The 22,875-nt window shown below is 40.8% G+C and overlaps 1 protein-coding gene across 2 annotated transcripts in view; it reads left to right on the top strand.

The window, feature by feature from the left end:
* The first annotated feature begins 4,048 nt into the window (after positions 1-4,048).
* Positions 4,049-22,875, top strand: part of EEA1 (early endosome antigen 1) — a 63,161-nt gene continuing 44,334 nt past the window's right edge. Inside the window, exons 1-3 of one of the 2 annotated variants that reach the window (XM_038155580.1) lie at positions 4,049-4,211; positions 12,085-12,177; positions 14,708-14,830. In XM_038155580.1, the coding sequence (XP_038011508.1) occupies positions 4,188-4,211; positions 12,085-12,177; positions 14,708-14,830 (240 nt within the window). In that variant the 5' untranslated portion in view covers positions 4,049-4,187. The remainder of the gene's footprint in view (positions 4,212-12,084; positions 12,178-14,707; positions 14,831-22,875) is intronic. The other variant, XM_038155581.1, reaches the window with a different exon arrangement.

The raw sequence follows: 22,875 nt of genomic DNA, 5'->3' as shown, positions 1-22,875 counted from the left end.
AGTTCCAGTGCCTGCCTCTCCAGCTATTCCAGCAAAGCCACGTGGCATATGCTACCCAGGGATTCAGTATTGAGGTGGATGGAAAAGGAATCGGTGACTGAAGCAATTTTTTCATTGATAAAAGAGATAATTCTGTTGTTCTGTCCTTAATTAGGGTTTCTTCAGGGAGAGCTGTGCAAATTTTCCAACGTTCAGATTCTGTAATACTAGAATGAAGTAATGACTTGGAGCTCTTGGATTTGTTATTAATGCTAGCCATGCAACCTTTATTAGTACACACACTCATTACTCATGCAAGCAATTGCACTGACTTGAAAGAGGCTCTCTGTAGCACAGGAACCAGCCTCGAGTCATCAGCTCTTTGTTAGAGACATCACCAGAGTCAGCCAGGTTCTATAGCAGCTGAGCAAACACACTCTCTCTAATACATGCAGAGGGAAGTACTGGTGCTCTGGCCAACCTCCTCAGTACCATGAGTGAAGAATTGGAGAGCTGTTATTTTTTCTTGTGGTGAGAAGGGAATGGGTCAGGAACCATTGGTGATTAGTTCAAGCATAGACTGAAACTACCCTATGTGCTACTAAATAGCCCTGCCTTCAGCTGAAAATACATTTTTGCCCAAATCTGCACTTCACAAATCTTCCAAATTTTGTCATACACCTTTCATAGAGTCATTGAGATTTATAAAGACTTGCAAGATCATTAAGTCCAACCTCTGACCGGATCTCACCATGTAAACTAAACCATATTCTTTAAACAAATTTTGTTCAACTTGAAAGGAGAGAGCTTCAGAAAAAGATATGGGTAAATTTGAAATCTACTTACTGAAAGTATATAGAACAGCACACAGTGACAGTCAAAAGTATATAGTTGAAGAGCTAGGAAAAAGAAAACAAACCAGATATCTTTTATAAATAGGATACTTAGAAACAACATCTTGAAAAAAATGGGATACTTTTCCAGTGCAGCACATTGTGAACCAAAGGAGCTTGTTACCATGTGATTTTGAGGTCAGGAATTTTACATGATTGAAAATAGTCATCTGTATGAACACTGAAAACATGTAGGACAACAAATAGCCCAGAAACTTGTAGACTTGTAAGTATAAGCAAACATTTGTACTGTGCATATACCACACGTGTTCCTTGCCATTTTCTACCAAATGGCAGTGGTTCCTTGTAGCCCTCACTTGGGATAAAAGATTGTGTGAACACCAATTTTTGTGAGCCATGGTCAAGACATCATTGTTTTTTATTTGACTATATGCATAGGCATTAAAAACAACCAACAACTCCCTGAGGTCCCAGCAAAACCCTGCAGTTATCTATTGGAAGATCTGAGAAGTTCTGGTGCACACTGGGCCATCCAGTGTGCTTGTACAGTCAGAAGACTGATTTCAGTTGTGTACTGAAATAAAAAAAATGCTGGCTTTGACAGATATGCAAGAGTTTGTTGTAGCTCAGACTCTCAGCCTTCAGCTTGTGTTTAAATGATAAGGTACCTGTTCCCAGCTGGTTTTGGAAAAATCTTTGCTGTGATTTTGTTCTGAGACTTTCTACTAACAATTGACTCTTTAGAAAGTCACCTTCTAACCCTCTTGTCACCAAACTCTTGACAGAGTTTGTGAGCTTGGATGAAATGAAAGTTTACAGCTCCCATGCCTGAGGACACAGCCTATTTACCAACAGCTGAAAATTCTGTTGACTTTTAGGAGAGCACATAATATGAATCCATAGATATTACCATACACATAATGATTAAAACTAAGAATTTCCACTAGAAGTATTGTATTTGAAATTTTGTTGCATTTGAAATTGGCCCACAGATTAACTGTTTCTGAGGGAATGATACTTGAACAGGGAGACAGATGCATGTGTTCTAGCATCCACACAAGGAAAGGATCATGTATTTCCTTTTAAGTCTTGCTAAGAAAAGCCTCCTCTGATATAAGACTGTTAACTAGTGTCCTCAAATTACTACCATGTTCCTCTGAGGAATTGCTAAAGAGTAAAAAAACATTCTGCAAAGATGGGTTGGTCAAGTTACTCGGGTCTGGCAAATCAAGCAGCCTGGCAGTTTGTTGTGTAGGCTGTCACTCTTGTTGAAATATCTATAAAACTTGCAGTCATTTCTGTTTCAATTCAGAGTAAGTGTCTATGGTCTACCTAAATATTTAAAGATCTGTACAGCTGTACAAAACCAATCTTATTACCATTATTAATCCCAAGTACAAAATTCCGAAAGACCCTACCTGCCAAATTTCAAAGCTATTTTGTACTATGGACACATGAAAATGATGTCATGGGTGTGACCAATGTCACCACTCTTCAGCTGAAGCCACTACCAAGTGTGTGTGTGCTCTTAATGTGCCTCAGTTGTGGATCCAATGACATTAACGTGAAACACACTGGAGCCTGTAGCTGGAGCCAACTGGGTGCAGTCACATAACACTGCCATGCTTGAAGCCTCCAGCTGCGGCAGCCAAATTCTTCTGGTCATGTGCTCACAACTCACGCCGTGTGTGAGGATTTTAGACTACTTAGAAATGTCAGCTTCTGGGTGGAAAAATGTTTTTGATCTTTACAGCACAACTGGTGCTCTGCTGTGATATTTGTTCTAGTCGGCACAATTAGTTGTTGACCAAGTTTATTATTTACTCATGACCCTTTGCCTGGCATCCAACATGTGAAAATTGCAGCTTTTGGACAGAATGGGGAACTGTAACTTGTTGAATTACATATTCTAGAGGGTACAGGTATTCCAGTAACTCTCCTGCCATGTCTGATGTGGGGTTTACCTCAGCACCTATGGATACTGATTCTTTCTCAGTTAAACTTGTCAGGAAAATTAATCCACAAACACCAGAGGTTTATGTCCAAAAAGGAGACAGGGGAGTCCTGTAACTTTATTTGAATAAAGGGAGAGGTCATGGGGCATTCCCAGTGGTGTCTCTCAAAATTTTTAGGGGACACAGCTCCTCCTTTTTATTCTAATTTCCTGGCTGCATTTTCCCTCTCTCTTTTCCCGTTGGCTGAAGTACTTGAGAGATACAGACTGCCTAAGACCCCCTTCTAATGTATACCACCCCCCTCCTCCCATTTTACTTGTGTCTCTGTTCTTTTTCTCTAAATCCAGAAATTTATCAGTCTTGAGTGAGTAACAGTTTGTGTCAATTACTGGAATTCCTACGGAATTTATGGTTCACTCCCCATTGCTTCTTTCACGTCTCCGCACCTGGCTTTATCTACCATCAGACCCACAGTTTGTTTGTAAAGATACTTCCTTCTCACTCCTTTCAAACTGATGCTTTTTGGGTTGTACCTTTTTTTTTTTTTTTTTTTTTTTTTTTTTTTTTTTTTTTTTTTTAGGTAGGTGTGTGTTTGTGTGAGTAAGATGTTCTTTTCTAATACTTAAAAAACCACGTGTCATGCCACAAGGTCGTCTTTTCAGCTGAGGGCTTGAAGCAAGGAGCTGCTTCATCAGAATTAAATTTGAGGTTAATTATCCAAAAAAGTTCGCTTCAACAATCTTTCCTGAACACGCATTTGTCAGTACTTTCCGTGCCGCACGAGTAACAAAGTAACACGGCGCTGCATTTGCACTCTGCCTCCTCCAGCGAGCCCTCGGCTGCAAGCTCAAACTACGGTCCTTTTCCTTCTCTCGGCCGATGCCAGATTGACGCCGGTAGCAAGGGACCCGCAGCTGTCGGGAGCCTGGGGCAGCCCCCGAGGGGAGAACGGCCGAGGGCAGAGACACCGCTGCCCTCCGTTTTCCGCCGCCCTGCCCTCAGCAGCCAGGACGCCTTTTGGGCAGCGGAGACCACGGGCACAGCGCAGGGACAGACCGAGAGCTGCGGCGCTGGGCCCGATGCGGCGGGAAGGAGCGGAGCCCGGCCCCCGCGGAGCGATCAGGGCGCAGACCCCATCTCGTCCCGGGAGCAGCCCCCGGCGCGCTCCGCTCCTCTCCTCTATCCCCTTCTGCCTCTCCCGCTCCCCGCGGCCGGGCGGCGGCCGCAGCTCCTTCCCCGCGGGACCCGCCCCTCCCCGGGGCGGAGAGCGGCGGCTGCCCCGCCTCCCCGGCCGCGGCGGCTGTCACGGGGCGAGCGGGCCGCGCCGGGCTCCTGCGGGGCCCCGCGGCTTCCCTTCGGCCTGGCCGCGGCTGCCCGGCGGCATCCGCGCTCCACCACCATGCTCAGGCGGATTCTGCAGCGGGTAAGGCAGCGAGGCCCGCCCCAGCTGCGAGGGCGGTGTGCCGTGCCGGTGCCGGTGCCGTGCCGGTGCCGCGCCGGTGTCGCTTCCTGGTGCCGGCCGGGCTCGGAGCTGCGCTCCCCGCGGCAGAGCCGCAGCCACCGGCCCTGCCCGGCCCGTCCCGCGGCGCAGGTTACGGGTTAGGGCCGTCGCGGCACCGGAGGCCGTGAGTTTGTCCGCCCCCGCCCTCTCGCTGGGGACGGCCCGAGCTCCGACGGGACGGGACGTGCCGTGCCGGGCCCGCCGTCCCGGCTGGGGGCGGTGTTGTCCCCCGGGCTGGGCGGAGGTGCTGGCGGCGGGCGGTTCCCGCGGCCGGGCCTGTCGGAGGGGCGAGGAGCGGCCCTGGCCGGCGTGGCTCCTTTCCGTAGCGCGGCGGCGTCTCCGCCCGCCGCCTGCGCCCGTCGCCGCGCCGTTCATAGGGCAGGATAAAGGGAAGCCCGGCCTGGGGAGAGACACCGCCGGGACTTGCGGTGATTTCCTCAGGGGCTGCTAGGCAGCAGGCTCTTGACGCCGAGAGCCAGCCGGGCAGCCGCCGTCCGGCCGCCTCCCGTGTTTTAGGAACCGGCTTTTCCGGCAGCTCTGCCGGGCTTGGGAAGCCAAGTTGTGACACTCGTTCATGAAACCCTTCTCCCTTGCCCGGATCCCCGCGCCGGTGCTGGTCGCCTTGCGGCTGGCCTGCGGCTCGGGTGGGAGCTGCCAGGAGGCGCTGGCGCAGGGCAGGTGCCGGCGTGGCCCCGGCTCCGTGCGGCCGCGGGCTCGGCAGGGGGATGGATGCGCCCAAAAGGGTTGAGTCACGCCGGCAGTGGGCAGGCAGCGCTCCAGATCCCGCACCGCCAGAGAGCCGTGTCGGTGTCACGCAGGAGGCGCTCACGGATTGAGGGAAAACCAGCTGCTCTCCCCGTTTTATCCGCTGTTGCTTCCAGAGCGTGCTGTCTGTGTAACAGCTCTGCGAAAGAGTGTTTTATTGGAAACGCTGGCTTGCTCTCCTTATCTGCCGTGCAAAGAAGCGTTGCTACAAGAATGAGAGTGAGGGGAAATAAAGTAAGCATACCACCAGTTTTTTCAGTGTAAAACATACCTCAGATTATTTTTCGGTCATAGACCCTGAGCAGGTGAAGATCTTGGTCTGTTTGGAGCTTTGTGTTTACAAGGAAGAACTTCCTTCCTGAAGCTTAATGGGAAGCCCTGCTAACAAGCAGGGAAACTTAGTACGGACCTAATTAAATATTGGCAGCAGTTAACTGGGTGTTTATTGATTCTGAGAAACACCAGGCCATCAAGGAAGGCTTCTGTAAAGAGGAAAAAGCTTCATACAGTGCCAAAGGATATTTGTCCCTAAGTAGGAATTCTGCTCAGCATATCTTATAAACATCTAAAGTCAATGCAAAAGTTTCTGTGTGAGGAACAGACATCTTTTCCTAAAAGATTGAACAAATTGTTCTCCAGTTGCTCCTGAAAATTATGGGATTACAGAAGAGCTTATTGTCAAGAAAGGTGAAACAGACTTTGTCCTGCCTAAAAATTAAATAGAGAAATACCAAGATTTTTGAAGGTGTTAACCTTTAATTGCCGAAAATAACTAGGCTTTTAAAAAATCACCTCATACTAAAAGGGGCTTTAGGCATTTTGTAAAAATAGTGATTGCATGCACAATCTCATACATATGTACCCTTTTGACTTTCACTCTGGTTGGCAAACTGCAAAAAATACTTCTGCTGTACTTTGGTGTTAAAAATGAACCTTTGGTTTATGTCAGGTATTTTAATAAAGAATATAATCATTAATATCTTTATTGTGTCTCGTGCAGTAATTTGAAGGATAAGGAACTTCCTCTTGACTATTTTATTGTCCATCATTTGTATAGCTGGCAAAACCCCCTGCCTTTCTGTCACTGAAACATAGCTTCATGCATATCTGTTTGGTTTGTTATATGATTATAGGTGATGCCACCCTTTCTAGCCAGAGAGCTAGTCATTAATGGTGATATAACTTGAGTTATAAAAGCATGTTTTTTGAAAAAGGAATTCTTTATTACATTCCTTTTTGTTGTAACTAGGCTGGCTGACAAGCTGCAAAGGAGGAAGACAGCAGCTACAAAGATATTGATTCCTGAAGTTTCAAAACATCTTTTTTTATACTACTTCTCTACCTTAATCACCTTTCTATTTCATCCACAGTTGTAACTTCTGTTTTTAAAAGCATCTTCACTGTGACTTTGAATGACGTATTTTCAAAGTAGAAAGTATTATATACTAAACATTACTTATTTAGTTTTTGAGGTTAGTATCTCCATGCTGTCTTCAACTAGCTTCTCATTTTATGCTTCTAAATTTTTTTACGAGTTTCTAAATTTTATGTGTGTTTTCAACATGCCATCTCAGGGATCCCCCTGTTTTGTATGTTTGCACCATAACACCCCCTCTTGTTACATTGTTGCCACTTCCTGGTTTCATGCATTGTTCATCATACTGATCTAGAAAAAGGTAGTTTTTCCCAAAAGGCATCTGTGTGGAATGTCTGAGATGCACCTTTCCTGCTCAAATAGTGTGATTTTTATCGGTGGATTCCTTGGAGAGCAGTCTTTTCTTTATTGTGTTCAGCTTTGATGCCCTCTGTGGGCTTTGTGTCATCTCTCCATTGTAATCCACTGTGGGACAGTGGCAGTTGCCTCTGGCCTGTTCAAGCAGAGCTCATTTCTTGTATTTGCAAGGAGGAGGCATTTATTTTCAGCTGGTAGAAAACTGTTTACTTTGACCTCCTTCTGAGCCTTCTTCCCATTGCTCATGATTTTTTAGTGGGCAACTCATCTGTTGGACCAGTGTGACTACTTTTACATTAGTTTTTGTCTCCATTATTTGTCTTTAACAGTCTACAACTTTTGGCTACTCTGCTGTGTTTGGGCGCTCTCTGTGCTCTTCTATTGCTTTCTGTTTCTAACTAATGCTTGACTTTTTGGTCTTGAGATCTTGGTGTCGGGGGGAGAACAGGGTTTGCAGGCATTTCTGTAGCTCAGGTAGTACAGTCACCTTTTCTTTTACTCCAAGCTCAATACAGAGGTGTTTACTTGAATGAAATCATTGCATCTCATGCCTAACTTATAATTTCCTTTTTCACATTTAGAAGTTCAGGGCTCACTAGATATTTACTTAGATAGATGCTGAACTGCAGCTGTGCCTCTACCCTCTCCTCAGAGTCAGAGGGAGCATGTGTGCCTCTTCCTGGGCACAAAGTGTGCTTGTATGAAACTGATGGCATGATGAGAAAGAAAAGTTTTATGCCCTCTGAAGTCAGGAGTCATTTCATTTTACAGAGTCATAAAGTAGTGTCACTCTGCTTTAGAAGTAAATGCTGTTACTGTTCTGTATGGCAAAATACCCTGTTCCTAGCACTGAGAGTTCTTTGGCAACAAGGGCTTTGGTCCTCTTACCTTCTCATTTTTGTGTCTTGTTTGTTGCTTCAGGATCTTTTTATGGTTGTAGTAGTACCCCTAGTAATCGTATTTAAATCTGTGCTGGAAAACTGTTAAATCTGTATTTTTTCACATCTTCTCAAGGCTTTACATATTTTTTCAGAGGTTTTAATTTATTCCGAATTTAAAATTGCTGAAAAGAGTCTTCTGACTGAAAGGAATGTAGCTATAGACAGATAAAAGACTATGCAAAAATGACACAGTAGTGGTCCATATTTATACTCCCTCATCTTAAAGCATTAACTCAACTCACTCATTATATAATTTTCTATTCCTTTTCAGAAAACAAGCTGCAATCATTGTCATAATTTTTGTTGTTAATGATGTTTCTTTATATTAGCTTGCAGTTTTGAGAAAACATAGAGAACAGCATTATGAAGTTTAGCATATTACTTCTACAACTCTGGGGCCAGCAGTAGAAACATAGGCTTCTCTGCAAAGTAAACAAATGTAATTGACAGCTTGGAGAGAAGTATGCTGGATCAAAGACTGACTTTGCATTAGCTTTTCAACTCTGGGTATGCCTTCAGATGTCAGCTGTTAATTTTGTAATTGTACATACACAGAAGTCCGTGTGGAAATTTTCTTTTTCTCTGGGGTTAGTAAGTCATTTATTTGCTCCCTTGTATAGGCCATCTGAAAACAAAGAACATAATTCTGAGTCCTTTCGTAGATCACAAAGTCCAAATTGTTCAATGTGTTGTGATTCTTTTTTGTTTAATGGAATGTGGTAGGGGAGCATAGCATGACTGTGTGTGTGAACCCATTTGATGATGCAATGGTCAATTAAAAAAGACATTTACAGTGTCCCATTCTTTATTTGGTAGGTGAAGGCTATTTAAATTACATTACAACCTTGAAAGATAAATTAATTTCGTTTTTGATCTTGGCTTCCTTAACATTCTTCCAAATTTTTATTTAATTTTTCTTATCCATTTTACAAATGGATACTATGAACTATAACTTGAAAGTTACTTAATGACCTCTTTCCTTCTCACTCTTCTTTCCCATGCATTGCACTCACCAGTAAATGTAACCATTTGTACTAAGCTTTCTAAATCTAGCTTGGAATTATGCTTTCTCTTTTGAAGAGCGCACATTGATATCTGAAAGCTTAAAGGATTTTACTAGGAACTGTGTAATAATTTCTGTCATACAATGCATGCAATAAGACATGCCATCCAGTGCTTATTAGTGTGATTATAGCATGTCTGAAGCGTTTCATAAAGCAAGCACTTTAAGCAACCCTGGAGTAATAACAGTGTACAGTGGAGTAATAACAGAAAAGCTTGCATCCTGGAGGTTGTAATAGTGTCAAATTCGTAGTGCTAGAACTAGCAGAACTTAATATGCAAATCTCATTGCAAAATGGAGTCAACTCTGGGGTGAAATGGGATGGGCAATTAAAAATGTACAGTAGTGTTGTATAAGGAGTTATGATAAGAGGTGAAGAAAATTTTATGTTAATTGTTGCAGAAGATTCTTGGTTTTGGGAAAAATTATTCATTAGATGTGCTGAAAGTGTATGTTCAGATATTGCAAAAGTGGAGGTAGGTGCTGCCTGTCTAAAGACACAGTTGGACCATCTCTTAGTGCCATTGAAACATTAGATGGAGTATTCTACCTTACCTGTCTTCCTGGGAGACCTGGCTTCAACGTGCCATTTGTTTTAGATATTATTCTTCTAACTGTCAATGAAACACAATCCACATGTTCATTAATGGAGTTACTTAACTTGGATTTCAAAGCTTTCCTGTGGGATGTGTGTTTCTGTGGGCAGCACTTCTTAATGCTACTGAACAGTTGGGGCAGGAAGGGAGCTCAGAGGCTCCCTACTCTGAGCAGTGAGCAGGATCAGCTTGGAGGTCAAGAGCAAGTTGCTCAGGCCTATCTCATACTGGAAAAGCTGTTCTTTACATCCGGTAGGAATCTCTCATTTCAGTTTTTGTGTCTGGTCTTCCCGCTGTGTGCTGCTTAGACCAGCTTGGCCTCTTCATGAGTGGTGATGTGGCTGTTGTTTGGCGCTCCCAAAGCTGTCTCTGCTTCCAGGCTGAGCCAGCCCTGTTCCCTCAGCTTCTCACAAGGGTCGGATGCTTCACCCCCAGATGTGTTGGTGGCCTTTTGCTAAACTCGTGCTGGTTTATCAGTGTTCTCCCTAGACTGGGAGAGCAGTATCTTGACGTGGTCCGCTGGCTGCTGGCCAGTGGGGAATGATCACTTCCCTTGATCAGTTGGCTGGACTCCTTGTTAGCACAATGCAGGCTTCTGGCAGCCGTCTCTGCAGACAGGGCACACTGCGGGCTCCTGTTCAGCATGCTGGGTGACACAAGGCCTCAGTCCTTTTCAGCAGAGAGACCTCTGTTACTGCCAGGAGTTTTCCTTCCCTGGCACAGGACTCTGCATTTGTCCCTGTTGAATTGCATAGGGTTTCCCTTGGCCTGTTTCTTCTGCATTTCTAGGTCCCTCTAAGTGGCAGCCCTGCCCTTGAGTGTATCAGCTGGTCCTCCCTGTTTGACGTCATGTGGAAACGTGAAGAGTGTGCACCTGTGGTCCATGCCGGGAAGTACCTTGTTTAGTGTCTGTATCAGTAACCCTGGGAAGAAGTACCAGTGCCTTCACTTTGACATGTTTTGCGTGTGTATGGTATCTCTGCTTACCCCCTTTTTTGCGTCTCCTGTTATTAACTTGCAGAGCTTGCATTGCCTTACCTGTTCCTTTTGTATGCTGTGCTAGAAGGAAATGGTGTTCGTATTTTCTTTAGAAATACAATACAGCTAGAGTGAAAAAGCCATGGAGTAGGAAACCAGAGTATGTTGATAACTGATGACTTCAGAGAAGCCTGGAATAAGGAGAGATGGTTGTCTTCTCTTTCTGTCACCAGCCCTCATAGCTTAGTGCTTCACTCCTTACTTCCCTTTGTCCAATCTTCAGAGCCTTTCCAAAACTGAAATGTATTTCACTGGGAATTAAGTCCTTAATCAGTAAATTTGACCTGTTTATTATGTATTTTTTAGATTTGATAAATAGTAAAAGGCTCTTCTCTTTGTTATCTTTATCTTTGTTATCTATGAAAGTTGAAAATAGAACATTCTTTTTAAAACAAAGCAGGAAAATATACTTAATATTCAAAGAATGGGAATCATGTGTGCTGCAGAAATCTTATAAGAGGTTATATAACTGATTTGTCTTCAAAAAAAGGATCTATTTGAGCAAGAAAATTCTTCTCCAAATAAGATTTTGGAGGCACCAAGATCAAGAAACTAAAATTCTGTCCCTCTCTCTGTGGATTTCAATCGATATATTTAAATTCTTTATCCTCTTATATTAAAATACAAAATCCTTTGTAACGTTACAAGTATTTCCAGATGGGCCAAAACACAGCAGTAGCATTACTTTATCCCATTTGAGATCATCATACTGGAGCTAGATAATGAACTTTTTGTTCTTTGTTGAAACTAGGACTGCATATATATATATATATATATATATATATGTATTGAGATAACTTTTTAATGAGGTTTCCTTTGAGAATGCTTACTCTTTTGCCATCAGTTAAGCAGTGACATTCTGGAGATGAGTAAGAGAAACCAAATCAAATTTAAATCAAGTTATAGTTAAATAAGGATTATAAAATACAATCCATCTACCCAGATTTTGAATCATGTAGTATTTAAAATTTGCTTATTTTATCTAAGTCTGTAGTTGCAAATCAGTTCTGTTGTTTTGATTTTCAGCATATTCATAGGAGGATATCTTTATAGGCTGTCTTACTGAGTAGCATGTTTTAACTTTACCACAGGCTTGATTATTATTTTTATTTTTTTCCAAATAAAGTCAGTGTACCTGCTTGTGTGCTTGTTAAATCAAGAGGGTTCTCAAACTTCAGTTTTCTGTCTTTCATATATTTAAGGGCTTATCCATAATGTAGACAAGCTATCAAGAAAGTAGGATGATACTAGATTACTACTAATGAAAGTTCTTAGATTGTAATTTCTACTGTTTCCCTATAGGATATAGCAACCTAATTTACCATCACCAAGAGTGATACAAGGGCAGAGTTTAGCCAAAGCTTTTGTTTTGTGGTGAGCATTCATGAGAGGAAGTGGTTTAAAATCCTGGCCTTTGCTTCTGGTATCTGCTGGTTTTTTATGGATGGAGAGTGTTGGAGAGAAGAAGCTTTTGTTGAAGTGTTGTGCTGAAAATTATATAATTGCTTGTCAACCTGTTCACTTCTTTTGGAGGGAAAATACCTCTGTATTCCAACACGTAGAAGAGAGGCCTTTGCATAGGATATGTGCTGTGCTTTAATAAATATTTATTAAGTATTAAGATGTTGACTCTCACTTTTGTCTTCCCCATCTATTTCAGACTCCAGGTAGAGGTGGGTCTCAGAGCTCGGATTCGGATTCATCTGCCACGCCTGGAAATGCCGTGGACGTGAACAACGAAGGCTCCTCAGAGGTACTGTGCACCATTCATGGGACTGGTGTCTTAAATCCTGGATGCTGGTTCTCTGATCCGTGGAGCTGTTGGAGTAGCTTTTGATGCCCTTCTTAAATATCAGCTGTACTAAACAAATACTTGCAAATGTCATATTCTAAAAATTGTTTTTTATTTAAATAAAAAAGAAGACTAGACCATGTTTATATGTAACTATTAATTAGGCTTATCTATCCAAGTAGTCACAAGCAATTCTTCCTGTAGTTCTAGAAATGAATTATTAAAATTAAAAGCAATGAGATGTAAGCTTAAGACTCCTTGTTAATAAATCTTTCATGAGAGCTGCAAAATCAAGGATTGGCATTTATCATGCTTGTACTCTAGTTTCACCTTGCTTCTGCTAAGCTATAATGTATACTGGAAACCTCTTCGTTCATGTGAAGTATCAAAAATATTGGGTTTTATTTGGTAGATAAATATATTTGGAGTATAAATCCTATCAGTGTTTCATGTGCTGCATGCCATACTTAATCAGCAGAATAAGTTGTTATTCTTGCTGCAATCCCATATTTTAATGTCTTTGTATTTACAGTGTTGTCTGACATTAACTCTGAAAATTGCAAACTGACTTCACTGGCTGTTGAAGCTCATTTGTGCTAATGTACCCTGATTACTTATCTTGAAAATGTTTTGAGCTTAACATACATACGCAGTGCAGGGTTAATTATCCCTGTTACAACATTAAATGGAGCAAAGTGCCCTTTCATACACTGAATAAAGTGTGTGATGATTCAGTACTCTAGTGTGTGATACAAGATAAACTTTCACTGTGCTGTTTAAAATCCTGTCTGTGCATCTGCTTTATTTCTACTTTCTTAAAGCCTTATTGCAGTCAATATAATCAGACGTTCCATAATATTTTGCTGCATGTTCTACATGTCACACATTTTTGAGTCCTTATCTGTTTTTTGTGCATATTTAACAATCCCTGAAGCAAATAAATATTCTTAAATTGCAGACTAAAATCTTATTACTTTCATAGTTGATTAAGGCATAAAAACATGCAATGAGATGATTTCTTCTTTCTAAAGTTTGGTTAAAATGATACAGTTCTGTTAATATGAGTGCAGCATTGCTGACTGTACAGCTTGTGGGTGTCATAGGGTAGCTCAGTACTAATGGAGCAGTATTTTCTTGGCGTGGGATGAGCTTTTAGTGTGGTGGTGTGCCTGCACTGTTGCCCCATTGGCTGTTCTTTCTACTGAGTTGAAAGTGGGTCAGACCAAAGACTGCCTTGTCACTCTTGACATTGCATGTGTTACATAAAAAAAGTATCTTCTAGTTGTCCATAATTCCAGCATTTCTTGCATTGGGTATTATCCTTAGCATTGAATTCCAAAGTCTGTTTGAAACTGAGCTCCGAACCTGGTGATGGGTTTTTAGATTCACGTGTAACGCTACTTGAATCTGTTAGCCTTCCTTTTCCCTCACAGTTTCCCTGAGGTCTTGTCTCTCCTGGAGATTCTCTTCAGGAGCACCATAGTTGGTCTCTGCAGAAAGTTTGCTGTTTGTTTTATCATAATATTCATATCTGCTACTCAATTATTATGCAGTCAGAAGCCCATTAACTTGTTTTCACTCCAGTTTCTTTGCTAGATTTTCTAATTTGTATTGTTGCAAGATTCAAATGGAGAATAATTATGAAATCTGTGCAGATTTGTATGTTTCCTTTCTCCTCAAGCCTGGTTGAAATAAGTCCTGATTTTTGAGAATTGTAGTATGAAACATTAGTGGTAAAGTCTGAATTCAGACTGCTCAAACTGCTCAAGAAGAGGTAAAAATTTGCTCATGTCCTGTCTGTGACCATATCGGTGCTTCAGGTCACAGGTAGACCTATAATGAAGTTTTCTATTCACTGTGCAATCTGCCCAAGGAGGAAGCATTTGAGTCTCTCTTACCTTTGCAGCTTAGGTCCCAGTGCAACTGTCAGCAGTACAGGGTTGCTAAATATTCCATGCTTGCAGTTAGTCTACCAGGTGCTTTCCTTAGTATAATGTAACTGTGTTAACTAGGCAGGTTTGCCTCAGCCTCTCCTCCTGCTGTTGCAAACTTGCTTATTAATTTATAGAGGCATTTCTGCTATCTCACTGCACCACTCCTCCCTCTTTGTCTGAAACATCTGAGCACCCTTGTGGGAACCCTTGTGATGGAGGTGACATGATGCCTTGTACCGCTCCATTCATCGTTTTTTATGCAGCTTGTTCCTCTGTTGCATGAAGGGGGCACCAAGAGTGTAAGGAAAACTCATAGTAGTATGCAGCATGGTCCTAGCTTTTAAGGCATGTTTTAGATTTATTATTTTCATGTCCTTAATAACTCTTCCTTCTTGCTTTCTCTATGGTATTGCTATGGTTTGTAAAAGTTCTCTCTCCAAAAGGTAAACAGACTTTGGTTTTGTAGAGAGCTTTCAGCATAAGAATTCAAACTTTGATTCCAGATCTGCATTTTTTTGTCTTTATTAGTTTCTTAAAAACAAATATGCATTTCACAGGGCTTCATCTGTCCATTGTGTATGAAAGTATGTGTAACTCCCACTGATCTGTCTGAACATTACCAGAGTGAGCACACTGGGACAGAAGGAAGACAGGAGCTTCGTGACCTTCCAGCTGTTACTGTGGGTCTTGTTTATTTTGTTTAAATAGCTTTGGTGATGGGCTGCTTTAAATGAACGACATATTTTCCTGGTGTCAGTTCTTTTGATTCCTTGCTTAAACACAATTTGATCTCATATGCATGATTCCAAAGTATACATTCAGCAGAAGAATTAATTCATGTCTAGTTTTCTGGTTTGCAGTTGTCTGTCACATGAAACATTTGCAGTATTGGAAGTCTTGCAGTCACTGATATATACACTTCTCTTTATAAACTGCTTTTTCTTGATTTTCTTATTAAAAAGACTGTTTCCTTATTTGATTGTCTTCATGTCAGACTCAGTATCATGATAAACATGGTGTTGTATCAGGCATGTTCTTTGTGAAAAGAAGTGTTTTGAGCTTCTTTTTAAAAAGTGGATTTCTAGTGCAAGATAGGTACATTGGGTAAAGGGAACAGAGGGTGGTAATATAAAAATTCAGAAACTTCTCTTTTTGAACATGTTTAAGACCATATGTATTGCAGCAACATTATAAAAATAGGAAAAAAATTAATAGATAATACTGGATTTTTTTATGCCCCCAAGAAAATGTAAAGGCTGGTTCAGTTAATAATGTAAATTGTAGTGCATTTCTATATTCTTCCAGTTGTGCAGTGTAAAACTAGACACTTAAAACAAGGTGCCTGGTTTTATGCTCCAGAACTAGAAGAAGGTATATTCTGCAAGTTAATAGCCTCCAGCTGCACAAGCCTATCTGATTCTTTTGGCTGCAAACCTTGAGAGAGCAGATTTGACTGCTGGGGGAAGGCAGCTTGCTGTGCACTGAATGGATTTGTATAGAGCTGAAGTTTTACATTGTTTCTGCCAATGTTACTTTAGCTGAGTTTTGAAATGTGTTTTTTCTAGGATGTGTGTGTCATGTGATTTTATTTGGCTTGTTTTTGTATTTGCTTGGTAGTGCCTTTTTCCTTCCTCATACTTGATGTGTATTTACACTGTATTTTTGAAGGGAAAACTTCAAATTGTTGGATGTTATTCCCAAAAATGATGGAAAGAATCAATACATTGATTATTCTAGAGGTAACTTGAGGTGTCATTTCGAGTGTGAAGTGTCACCTGATAAAGTGAGGAAGATCTGTGGTAAGACTGACCTGTGCTGCTTTCTTGGAGTGGTGTGAGACCTCCTCAGAGCCAGGGTAACTTGAATATGGCTTTTGATGGACTCCTTAATGCCTCTTGTTGAAGCAGAGGCTGTCAGTAGTGCTCTGTTGTAGTCAAGTCATCTTCTAATTTTCCTTATCTGGTCACAATGCAAGTGCTGTACTTGAATAAGCTGTGGCATTCCTGATGTGATGGTTTCTGTAGGTTGTGGCATGTGAGCCATCAGAGGTGGTTTGATTACCTGAAGAAGTTACTGTTTTATTTAAGCTGGTTGTGCTTAGCGTATTTTATGAAGTTGACTGCCGGGTTTTTGCCCACTTTGACTTTTTGTTTTTCCACTGACTTTTTGTCAGTTCCTTGGTCAGTACTTTTTTCCTTGTCAAGAGCTGATTACAGCTTTTGACTTGATAAACCTGTGTATTGAGTGAAGCATTTGAAATACAAATTCACTTGTTTCTAGCTGTTGCTGTTTCCTGTTGCTAAAACTGTGTTTCTTTGTACTGTGGTTCAGTAAATATCTGTAGGAGGTGAGAAACAAAGAAAGCAAATATATGTGTGGGGTTTTTTTTTCAGTTTGATCTTCTATTATGTGAGAATGCCTAGAAGCATTGAAAAAGTGGAGAATTACGTTAATAACTATAGTCAATGCTAGTATGAAAAGTTTTAACATGTTTGACAACTGAGAAGTCATCAAGCAAGCTGATTGTTTGCTGATGGAAAAGAATAGTTTGCATTTGTCGCAAACACATTGAAACAGCAGCGCAGCCTGAATGAGGCTGTCACACCTCATTCTATCTCTGCCGTTTCTAGGACAGCATTGTAACAATGATAGAATGTTGTCAGTGTCATCTTATGTAGCAGACACATGAAACATGGCTCAGTTTGCCTTATTTAAACTGTTACTATTTAGTGGTATTGGTTGTGATTAGTTCTGTGGATAGTACATGGTACTGGGAAGAGTTCAAATACCTTTTGTTGGAAACAGTGCTGAAGAAGCTTGTGAGTTCAGGAGTTTTGCTAGTGAATTCTCCTTAAACAAGGAGATAGATATGTTGCAAGGCCAGTGTTTAGTTACACTTTGTGAGACCTGAAAAACTGTTACTTGGTTAACAAAAGCCTTGGTACCTTGATTTAGATTTTTCATGGAGTTTCTTTGCTAGCCCTCCTTCCACTAAAACACCTATCAGCTGATGAAAATTTTAGCAAGTGCCCCCATGTTCTCCTTGCTTTTCCTTCCTCTCTGTCCTCCATGCAGTGAGAATTGGTCTTTGTTTTTCAGTAACAAGCATTCTCACCTGCAGTGTCCTGTTGTGGGAGAGGTTTCTTGGCACTTGCCTATAGCCTGATTTATGGCCATCTTCTTGAACAGCTCCCTGCAGCCCTCTTTTTCAAACAAGGGATTGAAACCTATGATAACTGGTGAAAATGTCAGTGTAATACTTCCCTTGCCCTCCAAGGTGTGATGAAGCCTTGCTTTAAAATACAATGGCCTATTCAGCTCAGGAATAACCACCAAAATGTTGGCAAATATCTGTCCATTTATGGCCATCTTTACCAAACAAATGCTGTATGAAAGACACACGCATTGCCAAGCTCCCAGACATTGTTTCCCAACTTCCATGTATACAGTGATGTCACTAACAAAAGCTGTGTGGTGGCTTCTGTTTTGTTTTCTTTTCTTTGAAAGGAATAATACATTTCATAACTGTGTCCTGCATTTCCTGACAGTCTCTGTTGGACGTTCAGAACATCTAAACAGTGAATCAGTACAGAGGCATAGTTAGAGACCTCCTGTGCTGTTTTTATCTGAGGCATCCAAAGCAACCACTGAATGATACCCCTGCAGCATTTAGAATATAGCAGCTGTTAATATCTGTTGTCTTATCCACCATTGGGCTAAATCTAAGGCAGTTTTCAGACAATTCTTTTGGGTAGTCTTCATAAATTTCCAGACTTTTGGTAGGAATGTGTTTCTTGGCTAATACAAGCAAGATACGACCTTGATGTTTTCTGAATAGGTTTTCATAGCAGAATTACAGAGAATGTAAATCGGCATAGTAGTTGTGCAAAAATGTGTGGTTTTTAAGTCAGTCTTTCAAAAAACCACATTATTTATGTTTTTCCCCCGATTGTCTTTTACTGTAGATGCAATTGATTGAATCTTCTGCTTCTGTGCATGCCCTTGGAATGTTGCAGACTGTTATTGCACAGAACATCCTGTCAATACTTTAAAGCTGATATTTTATTCTCTTTCACTTGCTTCTCAAATTAGGCTGTAGTGCCTGTTTTCACCTCAACAGTACTTGCCTGCTTTGCACATGAACAAAAATTATTGATTGAGTTACATTAGTATATTAACTTCCTTCAACATCTGAACAGTATTAAGAGAATGACAAATTGGAGATACTGATTTGATTTAACTTGGCCATGGAATATGACTTTTCTTTAAGAAATAGAGATCCCACTGGATTAGCATTTGTAACTGATGACAAAGTTGTAGTCTTGCAGGTTGTAACACAATTTTAGCCTTACTCATCAATAGCAGTAAAAACACAAGGTAACTGAACTAGAAATTATGTTGGTTCTATTCTTCTCAGGAAGAGTCCAGCTTCTTTTATAGGAAGAAATCAATTCTACATTCTGGTATAAAATACTACATAAAGACATCTTTGCTCTCTTTGTCCAGAAGTTTAAACACTTGTAAAATTGAAATGGACTGCAGGTGTTAATTATACTCAACATGACCTTTTTACCTACTTTCTTAATGATTAAATAAAGATGTTATCTGAGAAAGCCACTGTCATCTTACTGTTTACAGAAACACAGAGGAAAGGGCTTTATCTGGTGAAAGATATGTATTTTCCTTTTAGCAATATATAAAAGGAGTGACCTAATTTTTTTGTTCTTTAACTTAAAACATGTCATGATTTTTTTAATCAATATGTAAGCCTTCTGAAATAAATTATGAAATGTAGTCTTGCCCTTGCTGTCTAGGCAGACTGTTTAATCTGCTTCTGAGAACTTCCTGAGGATTCAGTTAATTGCTTTGATATATATGTGGAAAATACAATCTAGAAGCTATTTGATACATCTTTCAGCTCTGAAATATCACTTATGTTTCTCTCTGCTGGCCCTAAATATATAGTTTTGATCTTCCATCATGTGAAATGTATCAGACTTTAAATCACTGTGTAACTGGAGAATATCTGGGTTTTAGCTTGGACTTACTGTTTGAGTGTTGGTGAAGATGTGTATCTTGTATTGAGGAAAACTGTGGAGGTTCACCTGCAGTGGAAGAAACAAGAATGGGGAGCTTACTTTCAGTTTTCTAAACATGCTGGACTTTATTCACAGCATGCAGTTTATGGTACCAGTACAGCTGTGTGAGAGTAAATGTGTATTCTGAGAGATGGACAGACATAGGTTGTGGACAGAAGGTGTTACAGCTCTGGGCTTCAATCACTGCTGTTGGCTTTTTGTTCATGCAGCTGACTGCAAACAGGCTGTAGCTGGGAGTGCTGGCCTGGTATTTCTGGAAGGCCAATGGTGAAATTTAGATACTCAAATTTATTTAAATTTAAAGCCTAATCATGTGAATGCCAAGCATGTTAAAGTGCATCCTGGTATTGGGTTTGGGCTAAGTTGTACTATAGCATGTATACAGTAGAATAGTCATGAATGTTTTCCATATGGTAGAGTGTCAGTTATCATGAAATGGTTTTCTGGGGTTGTGAGGTTGAGGTGTGTTTTTTTTTTTTGGTTTGGTGGTTTCTGTTTTGTTTTGTTCTATTTTGTTTACCACAGTTCTTAAATATTTTCCAAGAATGGAAAACAGTGAAGCAGTGAAGTTCCATGGTTCTCTAAGCTTGACCCATTTTGTAAGTGTTGGAATAAAAATACAAGATGTTGCAGAAGCTTTGTTTATATTAGTGAATGCAGCTCTGTGCTATGTGAAGCTATTTGTGCTATGTAGCTCTCTACCACACACAGCTGTAGATCAGCAGCAATCATAGCATCCTAAATGGGACCACTTATTCAATTCTATGCAGTTTTAAAATTGGATTGACTGGACTATCATCAGATATTGCTAGAAGGTGCTAAGGAAGCTGACTTGCTATGGCTGTGACTTTAAAACTTAAATAAGGTGCCTTATTTCTTGTATTCTAAGGACCTGAGCACATCTGAATTCCATCCTGTAAAAACTGTTTTGCCCATGGGACTGTCCTTCAACTGTCCTCCAGTTTTAATTTGTGAAAAAGGAACTTTGAGTAAAGTAAGCTGTGCTCTCACTCATTAACTAATTGAGACAAGATTTCATATTGGCTCTAAAAGACCATTTCATTAAAGCTCAGGGCAAAAGGAGAGCAGTTGGCAGAGGAAGAGAGATTGAATGTATCTATAAGTAGGTGTCTGAGGTTCCAGTTACTGATGATGGAGCCCTGGGAGTTGTTATGCTGACCCTACCTGAGGTATGCACATCTGTTCAGTCAGGTGACAATTTTCTTGCTCCATTAACTGTGTTGAATAGCTCTGCATTGGTAGTGACTGGGGAGTAGACATCTACATGTATATGTTGGGGTTTTTTTAAACCTCTGTTGGGAGCCTTCAGCTGATGAAAAAAAATCATTAAAAGTAAGACAATATTCTGAAAAGGCTGACATTTTTGAAATTCTTCTTTACACAGCCAACCCCATCACCCCTAGTCCTACAGAATAATATAAGGAGAAGACATAAACTCAGAAACACCTCAGTCCTACTCATTCGTTTTCATGTTGTATGATTTTAAACTGGGAATAGTTTGTGTGAGGATTTGGAGGACTCTATGGTAGGCTGCAGTTGGTCTGGTTGTGCACTTGTCTGCCTGTGGGTCTGTGCCCTGCTTTTGCTGGACACTGTGTTTCAATGTTGTAGGCCAAAGTTCTTCCAATAGTTAATAGCTCTGTAAATTATTTTAGTACAAAAAAAACCAAACCCAAATCCCATGCTACTTTTTGTAGTGAGATTTTCCTTCTAGTGTTGCTTTTAGTATCCTGGCATACTTCCCAAAGAACGCTGTCTTAATGATTCATACAAATATTGCTGTTACCAGAAAGAAAAAATTTACCTTGAATGGCTTTAAGGAGATAGAACACTGAGAAGCTTAACATTATCAAGCCTGAAAATAAATCTCAACTATTAGAGGAGATAAGTAGTTTTTTGTTCCTTGGGCTTATTTGTAAGTCTATCTTGAGAAAGGTAAGTAAAAAAAATCTTCTGGTGCTTTCATGGAGTCTGAGATCTTTAGTGAAATTTGGCATTATAACTCAAGCTGAGGCAAGATGCTTTCCTACAAAACTTCTACGTAGCAGTTTCTGTTCTGCTGTGAGCAAAACTCATGTGTTTTGGAGTCTTTCCTCTGAGGAAGGCCTGTCCCACTGCAAACAGCATGGTACTCTGGTGGTGCTTGATGTTTGGCATGGCCCATGGGCCTCCTGAAAGAAGAATGTTTTGCTTGGGATCAGAAAACTGGGATTTGAAGTTTAGGATCTCACTCATTCTCATTGGAATGCCTGGACTATTGGGTCAGGGGCTGTTTTGGGCTGTAAATTGTGTGCTATCTCCTAGTTGTTTGTTTGTGCATGTATATTGGAGTTTGGTTTGAATGTCTTTTAAAAAAACTGTTATTTCTGTGCATGGCTTCAGAAATTCAGTGGTGATCTCAGTAACTTTTTCCTGATAAAAACTAGTGCATGTAGTTGTTGTGATTTATTTTTTGTTTTCTGTGAAACTGGCAGGCATCTGCAAAAATCTTTGAATTCAATACATTGTCATTTCTTGGTGAGAAGATATGAAACCACCAAGCCCAAGTCATCATCATTTAACTTCTTTTAGGCTCTTTTCTTTCTGTGTAAAGTGAAAGATAAACCCAACTAGAACCATCAGCTAGGGAATCATGGGTGCAACGCTGAAAGGGCTGTAAGTGATGTCTTTGCTTTTATTAAATGAAGACTGTGAAATACCTTTTTCTTCTCTGTGGCTGTGTTTTATGCAAAGTAATCCTTAAGTACATGTTAAAAGGAAACCAACCAAAATTCAAGATACTCTCATACTTGCTTCTTCTGCAAAGGAGTCTGTTAGTTAAGGTATCCATCCAGGTGCAGGCTGACCGGGAAGGATGCCTCAGCTCCTCCCTCAGGCTCTGATGACACCTCTTGGTTGTAGTTACACTGTCTCCTCTTTATCCAAGACAGGTGTGGTCCTGATGTAGGAATATGTTGGACCTGATATAAATTCCTGCAAATGGACAGAAATATTCATGAAATTTAAGCATCTCAGACCATAAGGTTTCTTCCCTTCTTCTTACGTGTTTGTCTTTAGAATAGTAAAATACACTTATAAACATATTTACAGAGTTCATCTCAAGATGATACTGAGATATATTTTTTTTTATTTGGCTGTATTTTAATTTTAAATTTTTTTAAGAGATAAACTTAGTAATCCACCAACCCAGTTTCCCAAACAAGATTGTCACCAGGGCTGATAGTTACAGATCCAGGAAACTTATACACTTCTACCTGTTACTGCCGGCTGCCAGAAGGATCCTGATGGTTCAGATTTTCCTACTGTAAAGGCAACTGAATTAGTGCTGCTGACATCAGAGTTGACATTGGATATTATCAGTCTGTGAGGTGCAGCTGGTTCCTGGATTCGTGCAGTTTGAGGATCTAATGTATGAGTGCTAGTTGCCTGTATCTGTAGGAGCTGGTGTTCCTGCCCACCTCTGTACAGGAAAGATGATATTTCCCATGGCAAGGGTACCTTGTTGCCGAAGGGTGACAGCTCACTCTGTTAGAGCCTCTATGTGAGACCTGCAGCAAAAGCTGCATTAGACTAAGGGTGCATGTGAGAGCTGACTCCAGCAGTGC

Source organism: Motacilla alba, chromosome 1A, assembly GCF_015832195.1.
Source record: "Motacilla alba alba isolate MOTALB_02 chromosome 1A, Motacilla_alba_V1.0_pri, whole genome shotgun sequence".
Taxonomy (NCBI): domain Eukaryota; kingdom Metazoa; phylum Chordata; class Aves; order Passeriformes; family Motacillidae; genus Motacilla; species Motacilla alba.
The sequence above is the reverse complement of the archived record's forward strand: the minus strand, read 5'-3'. Positions and strand labels throughout refer to the sequence as shown.